This window comes from Danio aesculapii, chromosome 5, assembly GCF_903798145.1.
Source record: "Danio aesculapii chromosome 5, fDanAes4.1, whole genome shotgun sequence".
Classification (NCBI taxonomy): Eukaryota; Metazoa; Chordata; class Actinopteri; order Cypriniformes; family Danionidae; genus Danio; species Danio aesculapii.
Genome location: NC_079439.1, coordinates 25,078,708 through 25,099,317, shown reverse-complemented (window position 1 = coordinate 25,099,317; position 20,610 = coordinate 25,078,708). Strand labels below are relative to the sequence as shown.

General features: G+C 32.9%; 1 protein-coding gene across 2 annotated transcripts; it reads left to right on the top strand.

The window, feature by feature from the left end:
• Window positions 1-1,578: 1,578 nt before the first annotated feature.
• On the top strand, window positions 1,579-16,781 carry LOC130228465 (globoside alpha-1,3-N-acetylgalactosaminyltransferase 1-like). 2 transcript variants are annotated; one of them, XM_056456893.1, is made up of 7 exons: window positions 1,579-1,695; window positions 12,256-12,291; window positions 12,829-12,855; window positions 13,160-13,207; window positions 13,713-13,742; window positions 13,867-14,004; window positions 15,601-16,781. In XM_056456893.1, the coding sequence occupies exons 1-7, from the start codon at window positions 1,634-1,636 to the stop codon at window positions 16,289-16,291; spliced, it is 1,032 nt and encodes a 343-aa protein (XP_056312868.1). In that variant the 5' UTR covers window positions 1,579-1,633; the 3' UTR covers window positions 16,292-16,781. The 2 variants fall into 2 exon arrangements, with proteins under 2 accessions (XP_056312868.1, XP_056312869.1); XM_056456894.1 differs by lacking the exon at window positions 1,579-1,695 and adding an exon at window positions 6,843-6,937.
• The last annotated feature ends 3,829 nt before the right edge of the window (window positions 16,782-20,610 follow it).

Genomic DNA, 20,610 nt, shown 5'->3' with positions numbered 1-20,610 from the left:
AAGGGTCAGATAAACCCTTTTGATTGATGCAAACACAAAATACCGATCAATGCATAAGATTCAAAACAATATTAAAAACAGAAATATTGGAATGTATAAGAAGACATATTTAATAATACACTGGCAATTCATTGTGTAGCGACCCTGAAAAATCATAGATTAAGCTGAAGGAAAATAATTGAATGAATAATTATACATTTGATAGGTCATCCAATCACTATGAATATTTAAACTTTCGAAATTCATCAAACACTATTTTAGTTCTGATCTAAGAAGATTACTTAGTAACCAGAACTAAACTCCTTTCATCAATTCAGAATCCGTTCTTTCTTCGAGACCGTGAGATTTAAAAGTTTGTAGTCATTTTACATTCAAAAAGCTAAACTGCATGAAAGGTAATAATAATAATAATAATAATAATAATAATAATAATAATAATAATTATTATTATTATTATTATTGTTGTTATTATATATAACATTTTAAATCTTTATAATATTTATTTCATATAAGATAGCAAAAAATAATTTTTTCCTCATTTTACTGCTACCTGGTGGAATAAAATGAAACCAAAAAAAGAATTCCACATAAACATATGGCTAATAAGTGAATAATTAAATAAAAAAACAAAACAGTTTTAAAAATCTGACTTTTTTGTGGGATTATTGTATAATTATTAAATAAAACAATACTAAATATGCAATATTTTACATGGATCTTGCAATTTAGAGGGTTTTCTTTCAAATAAGACCAGCTTTATTCAGCTACTCTAAAGAATGTAGCCAGGGCACTCTGTTGAAGTTAGAAAGATTACATTTCAGTAAAAAATTCTAAATATGCGCAGAGATCAAGTTAATGAATAAATAAGCAGCTGGGTGTGTCTAAAAGTGCTCACTTATTCTCAAATTCACTAAAACGAATGAAAGTTAAAAAATGAAAGATTTGTTAAATGAAAGTCGGAAATTCGGATGCTGACGCCCAGTAAATACAAAGTACCCAGAATTGTTGACGATTTAGCCATGAGCATAATAGGGTTATCAAATCACATATATGTTATGTCTGTAAGAATTATGCCACTATATATCATTTGTAATCTATACAAATATTTTTTTCGTTCGTCCCTTTAAAAGTCCATTTATACCTGACGCGTGTTGTCGAGCCCTGCGACAGTTCAAGGTTTTTTTTGCCACTGACAAGAAGTCATGTGGTCCACCTGAATGCAGGCGCAATCTTTGAGGCACTTTGAGGTACTTCATGAACGCCCCTGAAATAGGCTAACTTTGGGTTTATGAGCACCATTTTCGTGCAGATACTGCAGATACTCAGCTTTACTGATAGGCATCTCACTTCTCCCATATGAAAGCTGACCCTTGCTGACAGCAACGTTTAACGAGCCCAGCAAGTTCCACTCGAGGTAATTCTTGTTTTTTAGTGCAATATACCAGAAAGAGAAATAAATGAATTTGCGTGAAGTTCACATATACTAATAGAGTGGGATTTCAGACTTAAATTAGTTTCATACACTAACGTCACTCTAACACACTCCTCCTCCCCATATGTCTCTGTTGCTGTCTTCCTCTAATGGACATTTGCTTTTCAACGGAACGAGAACACAAAACCTAAAACAGCAGTAATGAAACTTCTTCAAAATGCTAATACCTTTCTTCTTGTCTTGGCTGGACTCTCTTTTGCTGGGTATGTTTTTTTTCTTGTTTTTTTTTTTATTTACATTTGTAATTTGTTTACTGTTGCCTATTGTGTTTGTCTTTTGTCTACATTTTTCATTAGTAAGTCTGTTTTTCATTTGAACTGATAAAACTCTTTATACATCAATAGTCTCAATGAATCTTTTGTTTGATTCTTTTGTTTTTTTGAATGACATACTGGATGCTGAACATATTAAAAAGCGTTTCTTGGTTGAAAGGTTGAAATTCAGATCCGGTATTACAGGTTATTTAAAATAAATCCTTTTAGAATAAAAGTAGTGTTTACAAGTTATTGGCAGTTTTACAGATTGCGAGGATCTGGAACAAATGATTTTATTTTAAACGTTTATTACAATGAATGTGAGGAGACAGAACTCTGAAAACCAAAGTGCTGTTGTGATGTGGTTGTGTGATTAGAAAAAAAACTAATACTAGATTAATTTAGTCTTAATCCTGGTGTGATTATATATTTTATAACACAATAAATGGTATCAATAAATATATGATCAAAGCTGTATTTCTAAAACAAGGAACTAATTTTAAGCAAGCACTTTAAAGGTATATAATTCATCCAAAACTGAAAATTCTGTAATTTACTACCCCTTCACTCGTTCAAAAGCTGTTTGACTTTTATCTGTTTTACACAAAATAAGATATTTAGAAGATATTTAGAAGAAAGGTGGAAACCTTTGGCGGTTGAACTCTATAGTATTTGTTTTTCGTACTATGGAAGTCAAGGGTTACAGGTTTTACAGGTTTGGAACCACTTAAAGGAGAGTAAATGAGGTCATTTTCATTTGGGGGGGACTGTCCCTTTAAGAGGGTAACTCTGAGGAAGAATCCAAACACATTGTGACACACACCAGTACCAGTAGTCGCATGTCCATTCCACTTTATAAGATACTGCAAAATGCAATCGTTCCATAATTAATGATTCAATTATTTATTTTACCATAGCCACAGCAAAACATTAAACAAATCTAGCTTCTTGAGTTTATTCATCAGTCATACCAATACAAGAGCAAAAAAGCCATAGGCACAATGCAATTTTTATTTTAAAAAATCACTCTACAACATTTTGTAACTCAAACTGTGTTAAAATATGATTATTGATCTCTGTGCCAAGCCAATTTTTCTTTAACAATCAGGGCAACATGTTACTAAAAATATGAGATTCATATATATATATATAGCTTTTTATGGTTTTATTTATTTGTTTTGCCTTTCCTTTGTGCAAGTCTATAACTTATAATGTTTAAACGTTAAAAAGGAACATTAACTGATCTATACGTTTTACAGGAAGAGAACTGTGGAGGAAAACAGTATTGTGATCTCTGTTGTGTGTTTACATGTTTCTATAGTAAACCTCAGTTGTTTAAGTTAAAAACAAAATCTTTTTCCTCTTTTTTAAATTAATTTTTAAATTTTTTTACAAATTTTCATCACAAAACAGCAATTTAACTGCCATAATAAACAATGTTTTAAATACAGTATCTGACAAAGCATCCAAATCTACCTCCAACTCTTTGATATGCTCTCTTTAATCCTTGCTATTAATTAAAATCACGTGTAAAACATGTACTTTTTTGTAGAAATACAAAAAATTTTTTCTCTTTCCTAACTTGCCACGGTTTTCATAAAAGTCATTGTAGCCTCTTAAAAAGTGTACAGACTGGCTTTGAGGTGTTGAAATGTCACATAGTTTCTTGTCACAAAGCCCGCATATAGTAAATGTATAGTATTCTTTAAGTGCTGTTATTTTAATCTACTCATGGACAAAAGGTCTTACAGCCATCCAATCGCATGTATGGCATTAAATTATCCACACAATTTTTGTCCTAACAGAAATATCAATATCTTGAAACATTTTAGCAAATAAATGAAATAATTTAGAGCAATAATCATAAAGGTTAACAAAAACATTAAACTTATAATTAACTTTTATTATTAAAGGTGCTTTTCTCTGTGGCTTATTCACATTTTTAATTAATGAAAGCAAATTATGATGTTATTTATGGAATGACAGTTATTTATTCATGTTTTCTCATGCGGTGTAAATGAGAGCTGACAGGTTGTTTTTAATGTTGGGTAAATGAAGACAGACAAGGCAATACTATGTGCAGGTGTTTTCAAGCAGGCACACCTAACCTGACTGTACAGTATACGTAATACAGCTTTTTCTTCCTTTTTTGGGTTTGTTGACATGAACACTGACACCATCTTTTCTTCTTTATCATAATGCATGTTAGAGTGAAGCTCGTTTTTGAACAAAAAAAGGGGTGTGACTTTTTGTGCAGTTTTGATTAGGAATTACTTTAATTATTACGCAAGGGACATGATTTCACTTTTATTTTTGTTAATAATGGCATGCACACTTCAGTATTACAGTTATATTTTTCTGGTTAATTATGCTTATTCATTTGAAGTTTTATTTCCTGTGTTAACACTAAAGGTTGCCAAACAATAGCATTTAAAGGGATAGTTTACCCAAAAATGTCAATTCTGTTATCATGTTCTTTCACCTTTGACTTGTTCCAAATCTGTTTGAGTTTTCTGTTGAACACAAAGGAAGATACTAAAAAATGTTGGAAGCTCGTTATCCTAAAGGAAGACTGACACTTCATGCACTTCTTTTAAACCTGGTAAATGTTTTGAATTTAACAAATACTCACAATTAATCATTTTTGGCTCTAATTAATTGGATTACAATAGTAATTTAGTTCTTGCTCCCCCCTCACTTTTCCTACTAATGTTAATCTACTGTTTGCATAGACATGTGGGTGTGGTATTAGTGGTCTGCCAAGTTGTATGACAGGTTTTACTAGTGCTAATGTGTTTTTGGGGCCAGCGACAAGTCTGGGTTGCCACGAAATTCATTTTTTCAACATAAAAAAAACAATAAAATAAACTGTTTTAGAACCTGCAACTCAGTACAGTTAACTTGCCTTTATATGGACGTGAAGTGGAGTAACAGTTCCTTGTTTTTTTTTTGTATTTCTTGTTTTTATTTCCTCTGATAATGTATTCATGTGTTAGCTGACTTTCTTGATTATCAAAGACTCAAAAAAGCACATAGGTGGCAGAGTTTTAAATCAAAAGAAAAAAAATATGACAGCATGGACTATGTGTTTATTTGCTTTATGACAGGCTGTTATAAATTTATTGGCAATGAAATTAGAGGCAAGCACTACACATTAATCATGATTCACACAAAGAGACCATACAATCTTGCTTAAATAATTGTTTGTTCAAATAAGATTAATTGAATATTAAAATATATAGATCATTAAAAACAATGGTTTGGCTTGGTGAAATTATGCTACATAAAACACATCTGTAAAAACAGTTGACAGCCTCAATAAAATGCTATTTCATTCTCTGGAAGGTAGCACTTCTAGACCACACAAAATCAACTGTATATTTACAATTAAGCTCGTTTACATGAAGTTTAATAGTTTAATAACTGCAACTAAGATATCATCATATGTCCTGTTAATTTTTTCAGACATTTAAAACTCCAAATCATCACCTAAAGATAACTAGGCTTGGTTTAAAGCTAAAAACCAAATAAGGCTTTTTATTTAGGAATGAAAAAATGTAAACGCGATACCTTAGTATTATCATAACCCTCGCAGCACTCAGTTTATTACTCGATGTTCTTTTTTGACCATCAGTCAGAGTTGTAAGCTAGACAGCAATTCATATATTTTTTAGAGCTGCTGTGCCAGACTGTGTCAAAATGTTTTTTGAATTATTCTCCATCTTAGAGCACATTCATAGAAAATAACTTCATTGTATCAGTCTTTTCAGCTCACATCTGAAGACAACTAAATTTCAAAGTCAACCTTTTTGATTCTTAAGTAATATATATGATAGTTTTGAGTTAAAATGTAAGCTCAAATGCTTACAACTAAGCTTTAATAATAGACAAATATTAATTCATATCAACTAATATTGGTAATATTAACGGACGGATGACAGATAATAGGAAGTTTTTTTTTCTGTGTGTTTGTTTGTTTGTCAGGTTATTTAGTTGATATTCAGAAATATCCAAAATAAATAAATTAATAAATAAAAAATGTGTATGTATGTATATATGTATATGTATATGTATATATATATGTATATATATATATATATATATATATATATATATATATATATATATATATATATATATATATATAGTTGAAGTAAGAATTATTAGCCCCCCTGTATTTATTTTTTCCCCAATTTCTGTTCAACAGAGAGATTTTTCCAACACATTTCTAAACATAATCGTTTTAATAACTCATTTCTAATAACTGATTTATTTTTTCTTTGTCATGATGACAGTAAATAATATTTGACTAGATATTTTTCAACACACTTCTATACAGCTTAAAGTGACATTTAAAGGCTTAACTAGATTAATTAGGTTAACTAGGCAGGTTAGTGTAATTAGGCAAGTTATTGTATAACTATGGTTTGTTCTGTAGACTATAGAAGAAAATCTAGCTTAAAGGGGCTAAAAAGTTTGACCATAAAATGTTTTTTAAAATATTCAAAACTTTTTTTATTCTAGCCGAAATAAAACAAATAAGACTTTCTCCAGAAGAAAAAGTAATAATAGACATACTGTGAAATCTTCCTTGCTTTGCTAAACATCATTTGGGAAATATCAAAAAAAGAAGAAAAAATTCAAAGGGGGGCTAATAATTCTGACTTCAAATGTATATAGCTTTGAGAGATGTTATTAAACGTGATTCGTTTTGTATTAGGCTGACTGTCCACAATTTTTGTAAATGTACAATCTGCCGTTCACTGTTCTTGCTCTTGGGTACCTGCAAGTTTTCTTCACACGCTTGACTTGTGCCTGCACTGAGGTCATGTGAAGAATCACGTGTGCTGTGGTTGTAAACAAACAGAAACCGAGAATGTGAGCCAGGTGGCCAAAGGGGTGGTCAAGCTCAGGTCAGTGTATGCAATGGCCACGGCCTAAAGCTCCACCCCTGCAGAACACCCCACTTTACCTGCTGTACAAGAGAGTTCATTCTCTGAGCACCGGTTCCTTCATAAAGAACAGTGGCTAATTCTGACAGAAAAAAATTTGTATAATAATTTAAAGCCGACCCATGCTGTTGTCTTTGGCATTCAGTTTTAAAAGCGAATAAGGGCCTAATAGGTGGAATAATGAAACTTCCAAACATAAATTCTTCTCTTCTTTTGTTGGTGGGCATTTCAATAACTGGGTATGTATTGACAATTTTGTTATTTGGTTGTTTGAAATTTAAAGTACAGCAAACTGTTGAGTTTTTGTGTGGAAACGTGCTTTATTTGTATATATTCTAAATATATTCTTTGCACTTTATATACTGTGTATATATACACGCAAAAAACAAATTTACTAAACTGAGTGTGTCCAGTTCATGTTCTTGTTTATGCATTTCAGAATTTGCTGAATATAATTGAATTTGCTGAATATAATTGAATTTGCTGAATATAATATAAGTGTGTGTGTGTGTGTGTGTGTGTGTGTGTGTGTGTGTGTGTGTGTGTGTGTGTGTGTGTGTGTGTGACTTTTTTAAGGAAATGGGATATATTCAAAATTCTTGAAGTTTTTCAGAGATACAATTCTTTTTAATCGTTAAATTTACATGAATTTCCAGGCAGTAACTAGTTTTATTATAATTTTTTTACTCGTTTTTTTACCCATTTAAAATAAATAAATATTCATTCATTACTAAAACTTTAAACATACAATAATTTCAAACTATTAATAAACACTATGGTTTTGACATTGTACTAAAATAACGCTCTGTGGGCCCATTGAAACTCTGCTGAGGCCTCTTAGTGGGCCTTGGTCATCTGGCTGTGAACCGTTGGTTTAAATAATTCAACATTGCTCCATTAGGAGAAAAATATTCCATTTTCCTAAACCTGAATAAAAATGAGCAAAAAAGAAGAACAAAGAGAGGAGTTTTTTCACACAGTGCAGAAATAGAGTTGTGTCTTTTTACATTGAATGACTCAAAGCAATACCAGACGTTGGGTTTCATTCCGTAAGCATGCATTTAATATCTGCATTCATTTTTCCATCAATAAGCATTGTCAATTTAAAGTTTTTTTTTTTTCAAATTAAGTCTATGGGAAAAAAAACAGTATGAGAATGTGACAGTCGTATGTTTTTATATTAACAACAATGATATTAATATCTTGCACAGTCAAGCAGGAAATTGTGGGGGAGACTATAGGCTTGTTTCTATGTTGTCTAGACTGCCATTCCTGTATTTCAGGTTTTTCATTCTGGTTGAAATGGATCCAAGGTAATAGAGAAGAGAATTTCCTTTTATTATTATTATTTTTTGCTGCTACATTTAGTTTTGTGGGGAAAAAAAACATGATTAAAAAACATTGTTGAAACTATTTTAATACTGTTTAAAACCGTTTTTTTATTTACAGTACACTTTTGAAAACACACTCAAGACGCATAGATTGTTTTTAATGACAATGCTAACCCTTAGTTATACTGTAACTATATATTCACAAAAAGGACTGTATGTACAAATCTTTCTGAAGAATTTGATAGGTAAATCACTTCATTATGAGGTCACATATTTGAATATTGTCCTTGGCAACCTTTCTGCTGTCCTGTTGTCTCACTTTTCACAATATCAAGTCTATCACAAAGAAACCTCTGCTCAGTTTATTCCTGTATCTGGTCAGTATGTGTAAAATAAGCAGGGTAATGTTTATTTTGGCAATGTTTGTTTAATGTTTATTCTGTAATACAGTGAATACATTTTTTTGTCAATTTATTTGACAGAAATACAGTCTTTTGATTTAGTAAATACTGTGATGACTTTTTGTGCTTTGAATGCATTGAGTTGAGTTGATGCTTGTAAAAATAGTAGCACTGATTTGAATATGTTTTTTTCACTTGATCACTTCCTTGCTGTAAATAAAGGTTAGTTTTGTAGAGTTGGCAGCTGTTGGCAGTTGTTTTGTACTGCCAAGGAAAACATTTTGTGTGTTTTAAGATGAATGGTATTTAAGAGGAATGGCATTTAAGATGATTGACATTTTATAAGTGATGTGTGTTGACACGTCAGAATGAAAATGACTTTTTTATAAAACAAGAAAACGAGATTTACCTGTGCTGCTTTACTGTACATAGTTTATAATGCTGCTATTTGTTCAAGGATTTTGTGCATCATAAATTAGTGGGTTGTTGAGTCGTGGATAAAAAGAATGAAAGTACAATACAAATAAAAAGTATGATGAATTGGTTAGGTGGATTTGTCGATGATTGATTAAACTTTAACGTTTCATTTTTTGAAAATAATTTTGCCCCAATCCCAGTTCTACCCCTTAGCCATTCTCATTTGGCCCTTCCCAATTCTCCCATTCTTTTTTTTTTTTTTTTTGCTTGGAGGTGTAGGGGTAAGGGGAAGAGCCATACAACAGTATCCCTAAAAATTAAGAACTTTTAAGACTTGTCTGAGTTTTTCAGTTTAAATGTAAATCAGGAATAAATGGCAAGAGTTCCTGTAGAAACAAAAGTAAAGCTGCTATTTTTGTTCCACTGCTAAATTTCATACCTTATTTTTCACTTCATAAGCGTAAGCGCTTGCATAAGCGCTTGCAGTGTTTACATTTAAATCCTTTTTTTTAAATTAACGAATATTATGCCTACTTGCGTGTTCAATGTGCAATATGTTTAAAGTGAAATTATTTTTAAATTGTTCTACATTTATACAAAATACTACCTGATATTAAAAATCCAAAATCAAACAAAAGTGTTCAGGGGTAGCTTAAATAATACTCTTTGGGTAAGGGAAAAAGTCCAAGGCATTCAAAAAATGTGAAATAATTTTTACACATTTTTCGAGTGCCTTGGACTGATTTTTGCTGTTTACTACCTGATATTAATAGTCCACACTATTGAGATAGTAACCACAGAAAATATATTCTGTCTAAATTATCTTCTAAAATTAGGTTTTCTTGAAAAATGGCACTACAGTTTCATGAAATTACAGTTTAATGCTTCAACATGATCCACCAGACATAACAGTGGTGCCTGAGGAAACCATAGATATCTATTTAAATATAAATAAATGTAAATAAACATGTAAATATCTATGTAAGGAAAACCACAAGGTACTGATATCACCTATAGCAAGCATAACAGCCGTCAGCTGCCCTGCCCAGTGAAGTGCTTTGAAATAACCATTATTTTATTTGATGTTTGACACCATCTTAAATGAAACATGAAGCCAGAACAGGGACATATCGTAGGCTAGTTCCTCCTCCTTTAAAAAAAACAGCCAATAGCTATTCGTTTTTATCACACCTCTGCCAGTGAGAGTGGTTGAGATCAAGTGCTTCAAATGAAAATGTGTTGTTGCTAGAAGAGATACAAACACCTGCAGCTGGATGTTAACAGGAATCATTTATATTATTTATTAAATTACCCAATAATTGTATTTTATTAACGTCTACCTCCACCCAACCCTCAGGGTAATGTAACAACAGTGATATTACAGAGTATTGTTATATTATTGTATTACCCATTACATTGCAATTTATTAACACCAACCCCAACCCTAAATCTAATCCTCACAGTAACATAAACATCCTGTTACTGGAGATCTACTTTCCTGCAGAGTTCAGCTGCAATCCTGATCAAACACAAGTGCTCCTTCAAATCCTACTCTGTAAAAAGCAATTTATTGACTTTATTTAAAAAATAATGTGTGTAAAATTAGGATAACTTATCGGTTCCAAGTTACTACGGTGTTTGTGTTTGATCAGGGTTGGAGCTGAACTCTGCAGGATAGTTCTGTGGAACTCCAGGAACAGGGTTGACCACCCCTGTTGTACAGTATCACAAAAATTATGCTATGTCTATCCACAGGTGTATCCCTTTTAGATTTTACCATAAGAAACAACTTGAAGGGGGCGGGGCATATACTACAGAGATACTGAATAGCATTTGAGGGGTCAGAAGTTTTGATGAGAAACAAGTATGAGCTAAAGTTAAAAAAATCACTAATCTATTTATTTAGTGACAAACTGCAAGAGTGGCTGTTTATATCTTAATGCGAATTTTGTCACTGTTTTAAAGCACGATTATACTGTAGATATTCTTAAATCATTTTCATTATGCAAATAATTAGACTAACATACTCGTACTAACATCTAAATATATTAAGATGATTATGATTAGATTAAGTTAATATTAATAAAAATATTAGATATACATAAGAATTTTTAATTTTACAAGACCGTAAAACAATACTAACGTTTTTACTGACTTTTTTTTCAAGGTGATTTAAAAACTTATAGCAATTAAACAAGGTTCCCAATCTGTATAAATAATTTTCTTTGGTACTTTTTTTTTATTAATTCAATGCCACAAGAACAAAAGGTAGGCTATTACATTTCACATAGCCTAGTTTTCTGAAAGATAATTTTTTTAAATTAATTAAAAATACATTCACATGAAATTAAATGTTTACAGAGCATTACATGTTTCCAGTGCTTTTGTTTTGTGATTGTTTGGTTTACATTGAGCTCACTTTTTCTTATGTAGCCTATATGATATTTTCCTAATAACGCAAATTAAAAATATGTTGTCTTTTACAGTTCAAGTTCTCATAATCAAAATAAAACAGTACATTTAATAAACAAATTTCTATCTTATACTCAATTTTCTTGGTAAATATTTTCTTTAGTAAATGCACGCCTAAAAATGTCGCGATGAGGCCGCGCCCTCCGACTGCAAGTGGTCTCTTCGACTGTGTCTTCCTGAGGATCCAGCCTCGGAAAGAGACACAGCTGTTAGCTTGTTGTTACTTAATCTTCCTCACTATAACAACACACCCCGCCCTCTCTCATTATAGAAGACGATCCAGTTCACCTGTTAAAATGAATAGAGGCGATACCTTAAAAAAAAGAACGCGATTAAATCCCGTTATTCTGGTGTTCATTGGCAGCTTAGTGAGTGGGTATGTAATTATTTTAAAAAACACAATTTGCAGGTTTTGTCGTGAGGATTTGATGCCTTTTGTCAAAATGAATAGCTGGAGTGTTTATTTTTTTCATGGGTGTTAAATTGACTCATATAATCTAAAAACATTTGTGATGCTTTTTTTGTTTTTGCTTTTATTAATAAATCACTTTTCTATAAACCGTAGATTATTTATCTACACATTTGATGGTATATTAAAGTAAACACGGGTCATGTGATGCTAGGGATGAGCCGATCTGAGCACTGCGCTCTTGATTTAACAATGAGTTGTTTTCCATCTCGGCGAAACATTCGACTGGTAGTTTTGGCCTTTTTCCGAAGTGCAACAAATGCTGAAACACGTCTAGGTATATCTCATCCCGTTGGGTTTATTTTATATGTGATACAATAGCGGTAAAACGAGGAACGGGGACGCCACAACGGCACCATATTTAGGAACAGCTAAAACTTTTCTGTGCATTAAATTGTGGTGTGTAAAGATTCTGATGGTGTTCTGCCACACTTTAACATGCATGATTTGCTTTTGTTTTCTTGCAGGCTCATATATTTGGGCTACACTTCCTCCTCCATCAGGTGACTTCATAATGATTTACTCTTTAAATGGGATATGTCTGCAGATTGATTACTTATTAATCCATATTATTTTATGTAGCGCTTTAAGTAATTTACACACATGATTAAATGACTTTAACATTTACATAAAATAAAAGGGAGCTATTGAATTTAGCATGTCAAATTAATTTGAGCTGTTTGATTAGGTTTAGAGTAAAGCCTTAATTTATAAATGCTATAAAAGTCACTGACCAAAATAATACTAATTTTGGATATTTGGATATCTTGTGGGTCTTCAAAGAATAAACCGGTCGTAAGGATAAAGAGGATAAAGCCGTGTTCAGTGTCAGTGTTGACTCCTTGACTCAATAGTACATTCCAGCCCTTCATGGGTTGCATTTCTGCTTCACAGTAAGAAAAAATAATGCAAAAAAGCTAAATTAATATGGGAAAATATGATAATTACTGAGTTTTAAGTCTAATTATAGACCCCGTTACAACAAACCTTAATCATGCAGTTTTCCAGCATTGCCCATATTAACCTTGTATCTGTTGCAGATTTAAAGTACAAAGATTCTGCTTCAAGTAAGTACTTTCACTGCTCATGTTTACTTAAATACATTTAAAACACACTTCATATACTGTAGAAGCACATTCTCAGAATCATACACCTTTATGCACATACATTTAAATGTGTAGAGTAAGAAATCATACTTCTCAACAACTGCACAAATAGCAGCTACATAGCAAAAACTGACTTTCCTATATACATGAATGCATATCAAAGAAAGAAAACACACATGTGTAGCTGCAGAATAAGATTTAAACACAAAAGTGTTTTTTTTTTTTTTTATTTATCTCCTGTTTTTTTTTTTTTTTTTTTTTTAAGTTTAACAAAGGAGAACCAGGAAAGTGCTCCCTTGCAGTTGCCACAAGGGTGAGTACACGCACTACTTTCAATGGCGCTGCTCTTATTTTTGTGATCTGTATGTTTATTATTTGTATGTTGTAGCTTTGATTCTTAAAAAGGAAATGTGATCCACTCAACCAAATTTTGTATTTCACATCACCGGCGTTATTCTTAAACTTCCTTGTTTGACTTCTATACCAGCTTCATTAAACATGTAATGGGACATCTGGTTTTCCCTGAACTAGTTCTGTCAGTTCATTTTGGCAAGGTACATAACATAAAACTGGTTTATCATAATGATTTATGACTGTATGTCACTTTGGACAAAAGTGTCTGTTAATTGACAACATGTGAATGATTTGCAATAATCCCGAATGATAATTTTTACATGTTCAACACCTTTAAATCAAGTCAGTAATCATAATTTTAACTGTAATCATAATAATAGTGCACAATACAATTCCACTTCTGACTGACTTTTATTAATCAACTACTGCTGAAGTTTTTAAAATGACTGTAATTTATTCTGCAGGCTTTCATACAATCAGCCCAGCGTAGTGGGGTAAGAACAATACAATAATATGTTTTTATAACACATTTAATTGTTTTTCTTTAATTCTGTATGAATTTTGTTCTACTTTGCTATTGGATTCATATGCATATGTGTCTGTCTTTATTTTAAACAGCCCAGATGGCAAAATTGTACCTGTTACACCATGGTTGGCCCCAATTGTTTGGGAAGGAACGTTTGATCCCACATTGATTGATTCAGTCTACAAACAACAAAACGTCACTATAGCGACTACAGTCTTCGCTCTTGGAAAGTGAGTTATCATCTCTCCTGTCCATTCCTCTGATCTTTATTTACTTTGCGTTTAACAACATCAAATTAGCAAAATGCATTTTCAACGACACTTGGGCTGTAATGGAAGGACTGGGCATTTCACCTTACAAAAAAAAAAAAAAAAAAAGTGTATTTCACCTTCAAGCACAGCAGACAGAATGAAGAAGTGGTAACAAAATATTTAAAAATTGACTGGAGCACTTTTTTTTTTTTTTGTTTTTTTTTTTTGTTATAAAATGCCAGCTCATCTGGTTTTCCCGGTTTCTATACATAAGTCTCTGTGTAAATCACTGGAAGCTTTCAAATGTGTACTGTATTTCACTTCATTTTAGGACATTTTAGTAGTCCCAGATTCTGGTAATAAACGGGCCAGGGGATGTTTGAAGGTCGCACTTTTTGTGACTCTGTACGCTCCTGTTATCCACTCCTCACCAAATGTATAACCGATTCAACTATGTCGCTTTCCATACATTAACACACAATCTTTTCAACAATGTCTGAGTTGCCGAACTGAAAGAGAATGTCTCTGTTACTGTCATAACCCTTCTTCCCTGAAGGAGGAAATGTAGACATTTTTGTTCCAGTGCCACAGTCGCTAAATCACCAGTCGAATGCTATAGTGCTACTGGTTCTTCAGCGGTAATCTGACTGCGGCACCACCAGGAGAGACATTCACAATTTTAATTTGTTGGATTGTTTTTTAAATGTATATAAGGAAAAAATATTATGTGTATTATAAAAAAAAAATAATACACTTTTTTTTTTTTTTTTTTTTTTTTTTTTTTTTTTTCTAATTTATATTTTTTCTAAACCGCTAATCCCGCCACACAATTTAGGCATAGGTTGAATTGAAAAGGGGATTTTCATCAGATGCAATGGCCCTGAGTGTGGCATGTGATCAGTGGTGACAAAAGCCATTGGTTCTTTACTTGATCCTTCATGTGAACTTGAATTTGTGTTCCAAATGTGGTCTGAGCTAGGAATTTTAGCAGGGAAATGTCTCTCGTCTTCCAGTCAAAACAAAAAGAAAACACTGTCCGTCCTTTGAAAACACCTGATGAAAGTCTGTGCATGTGACCATTTTATAATATTATGATGTGTTTAAAACACTTTGTTTTATTCAACTCTATACATTTTTTTCACACATTGTGGACCTGAATAATATACACTTTTTTTTTTTTTTTTTTTTTTTTTTTTTTGATGGATTAAGTAACATTTGCCTATCTAGCTAACTATGTCTGTTGGTGGAGCATCAAAATAAAGTGTCAGCAAATATTAAGCAGATAGTTGTACTCTATTAATGACTGTCAGTTAGTTGATGTATTATGATATAAAAGTAATACATCTCACCTTACAAAAAAGGAGGGTGGCGGTCAATGATTTGAATTTCTCAGCTTAAAAATCATATCAATCCTCTGTTGTAGACATGGTGTGGACTTGTAGTAATTTAAATGTTAATGTTTAGGATGATTTCAAAACAATCGTTATTGTAAGCATTTTGCTTGTCCTGGTTGTGAATCCTTTACTGTTTTATTTAATTATATTTATTAAATATCAATTCTCTCTCTTTTTGTAGATATACAGTGTTTCTTAAAGATTTCCTGGAGTCTGCAGAGCAGAATTATTTTGTTGGATTTCATGTGCACTATTATATATTCACCGATCACCCAGAACAGGTTCCTGATGTGAAACTGGGTGAAGGACGTCAGTTGACCGTGATGACAGTTGATAGTTCTAACAGATGGCAGGAGATGACATTGCGGAGAATGGAGAGGCTGGAGAAATTAATTGAAAGTCGATTGGTGAAGGAAGCTGACTATGTTTTCAGCCTTGATGTGGATACAAAGTTCTACGGCCGCTGGGGTGCAGAGACTTTGGGTCGTCTTGTAGGTGTGCTTCATCCTGGTTACTATCAAACACCACGTGAGCAATTCCCATATGAGCGAAGGCCTGAGTCTCAAGCGTTTATCCCTTATTCTGATGGAGATTATTATTATGGTGGAGCTGTGCTTGGTGGTTTAGTGAAAGATGTATATGAGGTTGCTAAAACCTGCAGAGAGCAGCTGGACATTGATGCAGCTAAATCCATTGAGGCAGCATGGCAGGAGGAGTCCCATTTGAACAAGTACTTTGTTTATAACAAACCCAGTAAACTGCTTTCACCTGAGTACCTGTGGCAGGACTTCAAACCGCAGACAAATGAGGTTAAAATCATTCGCTTTTCTCAAGTTATTAAAAATTATGCTGCTGTTCGTCCAAACCCATAGTTTACTGAAACGTAACAGATTTTATGCTTTATATTTTATACTGGTGTAATTTTAATATTTTTGTAGTCTTTAACAAAAACTGTGGCCAAATATATTTCTCATAAGCTATACATCAACATCTGTAGTGACCATTTGCTGCTTATAAATCATTTAGGTAAGTGTATAGTGTTGATTTAAAACAGTTTTATGATTAAATGGATTCAAAAACTATTATTGTTATACTGTAACACCTTATCGAAACTATTTTTTTTTCCTTCAGTAAACTTAACATAAGTTGTCTACGAATTACAAACTCTGATTAAAACTCAGTTACAGGTACTTGCATATGTGAATTTAAATTGTTTTACATACAGTAAATCATCATGATCTGTTGTTCTTACTGAATGAAAATAACAATTCAAAAATATGTTCAATCTCAACATTTTAAAAATAAACTTATTATCGGTTTGGGTTTCCTCATGTATTGTGACAGTATGTTAACTGGTGTGATTATATTATGAGTTATTAAATTGATAATTTGCTAAAAAGTGTAAATTGTCTTTTATTTGCCTCACCCTTTGGTTGTTCCACTTTGGTTACGCTGTAGATCAGATGAACAGTAGTGCTGAATGTGTAGGTACAAATTTACTCTGACAATTTAATTGAATGGATAATTAAAAACAATAGCATGATGTTCCTTTTGAATGGAACCTATTTTGCACAATTCAGTTATACAAGTTGTTGTCTGACTGTATGGGTGTGCACAAACACAAAAAAAATTCACCTACTCCCTTTTTTTTTTTTTTTATCTCAATAAATGAAAAGAAGTCTTGCGGATAGCTTGCTTGATGTCACAATCTACAGGCCCACACACAGCAATAGCGTCAGCTGCATCAGATTGAATTCACAGCACCATGTTAAACTTCGATCTTTATGGCACTCAAGTACATTAAAAGTTTTTTAAAAAGATTTTTCCAAAATTAAACCAACAATAGACTTGTGCAGTAAACGTGCCCACCAGTGTTATTAGATGAGGTTATATTACATTAAACAAAAAAAGTATAGGGTTGATAGACTGTTGTCATTGTGCTTGTTTATATAGGCTATTGGTGTGTATGCACCATTTTGTGCAACACTTGTATGTTTGTAACCACCTCCAAGGATAATAGGGGTCGCGAGTCACTGGAATTGTTATTTGGGGGTCACCGTCTGAAAAGTTTGGAAACCTCTGCATTGATTCATATTCACTCAAACCACATAGTTGTACAGTGTCACTACAGAACTAAAATTCAGAACTTCAAATTCAGTATTCTGAAACTCAACAAGCAGAAACTCAGAGTACACAAAAATGAACAAAGCATGTGGTCACCCACAGGGTAAGTAGATGATCTCTGGAACTATTTATTCTGGCTAGAGTGTGCTGCTCAGGAGGTTGCCATTCTTTTGCTTGATCATGAATCTACCAGAGGTAAGCAATTAAGTATTTTTTGTTATATTCATATGTAAACACTTGTATGGTGTACTGTGGGATTTAAATCAGTAGGGAGAAAAAGTTGAGTGTCAGAGAGTGTCAGTAAAGTTGGCTATTATACAAATTACTATGCGTAATAATCAAGAAACTTTGCTGACGTACCATGGCTGCATAAGGCATAACAATTACACAGTGCAGTTATCTAGCTGAGGACTGAGGACTCATCCTGAATCAGCAAACAGACAATGGACTAATGCTCTTATTAAACTAGATCAAGCCACACTTTTTCTGTTATCCTGGCTTTCTTAATTCTATTTTTGTGCAATAGCCTGCCTACCCCACCGGTGGATGAGCTGAAATCTCTTACATAAGCTATTATAAAAAAAAAAGGTTATGAGTTGGACTTGTTGACGAGGATATAAAAAACTGGCTTGATGCTGAAGGTCTTTGAAGAGTAGAGAGAAGGCCGAAGACTGGCTCAAGCTTGAGGCCCAAGAGTTCAGGTCACATTTTGGCTGGTGATGTTTGAGTGCAGGACAGTAAGAGGTTTAAAAGCTGGTAGAAGAGAAGAGAAGAGAAGAGAAGAGAAGAGAGTGTGAATGAGTCACGCCTCACTTAAAATGGGTTTATGATGTCACACACTCAGGAGCTGAGTGAACCAATGGGAAGTTGCCTTCTGGACAGTTTTTTGGCTTTTTGTTCAAGTGTGGCATTTACATACGCATGATCAATGGTGCTCCTATAGAGAAACAGTTATACTGAAGATTTTATAATCTCAACACGTGATACACGTACCAAAATATGATGCACACGATCGTTCTTTTAACCACATTAGCAACGCTTGCATAACAAAATCTTCTGTGATGTTGTTTGAGTGTAAGTTGATAAGCAATACTACAAAGAATTTTACTACAAGGAAGATTACAAGGACTACTTATTTAAAATGAGCTAAAACAACACAATTCTTGAGTTTTTTCAGAGGACCAACTTAATTGCTTTATGCTCAATCCATTTAAATTTCTTACTTAAAGGACTCAATTCCTTCATGTTGTCCCAACACAAATCGATTGTGTGAAACCCAGCATTTTTACAGTGTACAACCAGCAAATAATCAATAAAGGCTATTTAGCATTGACAAAGCATTCTAACTAGTTCACAAAGAACAAGAACATGAACATACACACACATAAAAATTTACATACATTCAAAAATGTAGTCCTGTTTAGCTGTTTAGAAAGTCCAGTTCTGCAAGTTCTTCACATGTATAAAATTCTTTGAACTTCAACTATCGAGATTGTTACCATGATAACTCAAACGTGGGTGTGATGTTTTATCACATGCCAGTGGGTAAGTTTGTGGCTTTCAATTTGATTTTCCGCCACTCCCTATAGAATTTTTTTTTTTTTTTTTTTTTGCAGTCTAGAAAGCCTGTGTTGATTTCCTGTCAACACATGTCTTACACCAACGGTACTATCTTACCTCTTCTGACAACACTGGTTTAAAAACAAATTGACAAATCACATGTCAATTTAGACAGCATTAAGATTGTGCATGGCTTCAACTGAGGCCATTCTTCAAAAGATGTGCTGGTTTCATTCTAGTCAGAACTGTACTTTAATCTGACAAACTTCCTCAACTGAAATGGTTGTGATTTAGATCAAGAACAAATATGTGAATTAACAATAACTCACTCACTATACTTTGTCTTAGTACCTGATTTATTAGGTTCACCACAATAGAAGGATCCGCTAATTACTCTGGCATATGTTTTATGCAGCAGATGGCCTTCCAGCCGCAGCCCAACACTGGGAAACACATACACACACTCATATACTATAAGGACAATTTTAGTTTACCCAATTCACCTATAAAGCATGACTTTGGACCTCGGGGAAAACCAGAGCACCCAAAGCAATCATAACCACTGTTCTCATCTGAGTTCATCAGTTTGTCAAAATGTCTGAGATCTTCAGTCTAATCAAGAAAGAGTTGAGTTGGAATTTCAAATGGATCTCATATAGCATAGACATCTGTTTTATGATAGAAATGTTACATGACAAATATGCCAAGGCCATTTTCAGAATGTTGCAAGATTATAAGAATGTTGTGAGAATGTGTGCATATTCTGGATAGATTTCATAAATTTTCACTTTTGTAAATACTTTTCATTGAAAAATCATAAAGTTTTGGGATCACCGAGCATAAGCTGAGCACATGACAAGCACATGCCACATGTCAAACAGTGTTCGACTTGACCTACTGCAATCAGCGAGATTAGCCGAGCTCAGGCAGGGGCTTCGGGGCTTATAGTTTGCTGCAGTAGTGATGACTGACCCCTTGTCATAATCAATGATTTAATTATTTTATACTTATTTATTTTTTATATTTATATTTATTTATTTATTGCATTAACAACTAGAGTTACAGTATACAGTACAGTCTTTACAAACTATAGTTTATTTTCAACAATAAGGGAATTATGAATTAAATATACAATTTCTTTTGTCCAACTGCTTAGACTTTTTCAAAACATTGTCACCTTTTTTCAAAACTTTACACACAATTCTCAAAACTGCACACACAAAAGGCAAAACACATCTCACATCTCCTTCATAATGTAACACCGCATTCAAAATGCCATGAACACATGTCAGAATGAAGCATTTGTATCAAATGGCAAACACTAATAATAGCAAAAGTATGGATATAGCATGTAAACACTGTTGTTCTAAATCTACAGCAGTTTGCTGTTTCATGGGCTTATATAAAAATTTCAATGTTCTCACTGTTCAGTTTCTGCAGTGAAGGTAATGTGCTGAGAGGGGGAACATGAGCACTGTAAACAGTGTTGTAAGTACAGTAATGTAGA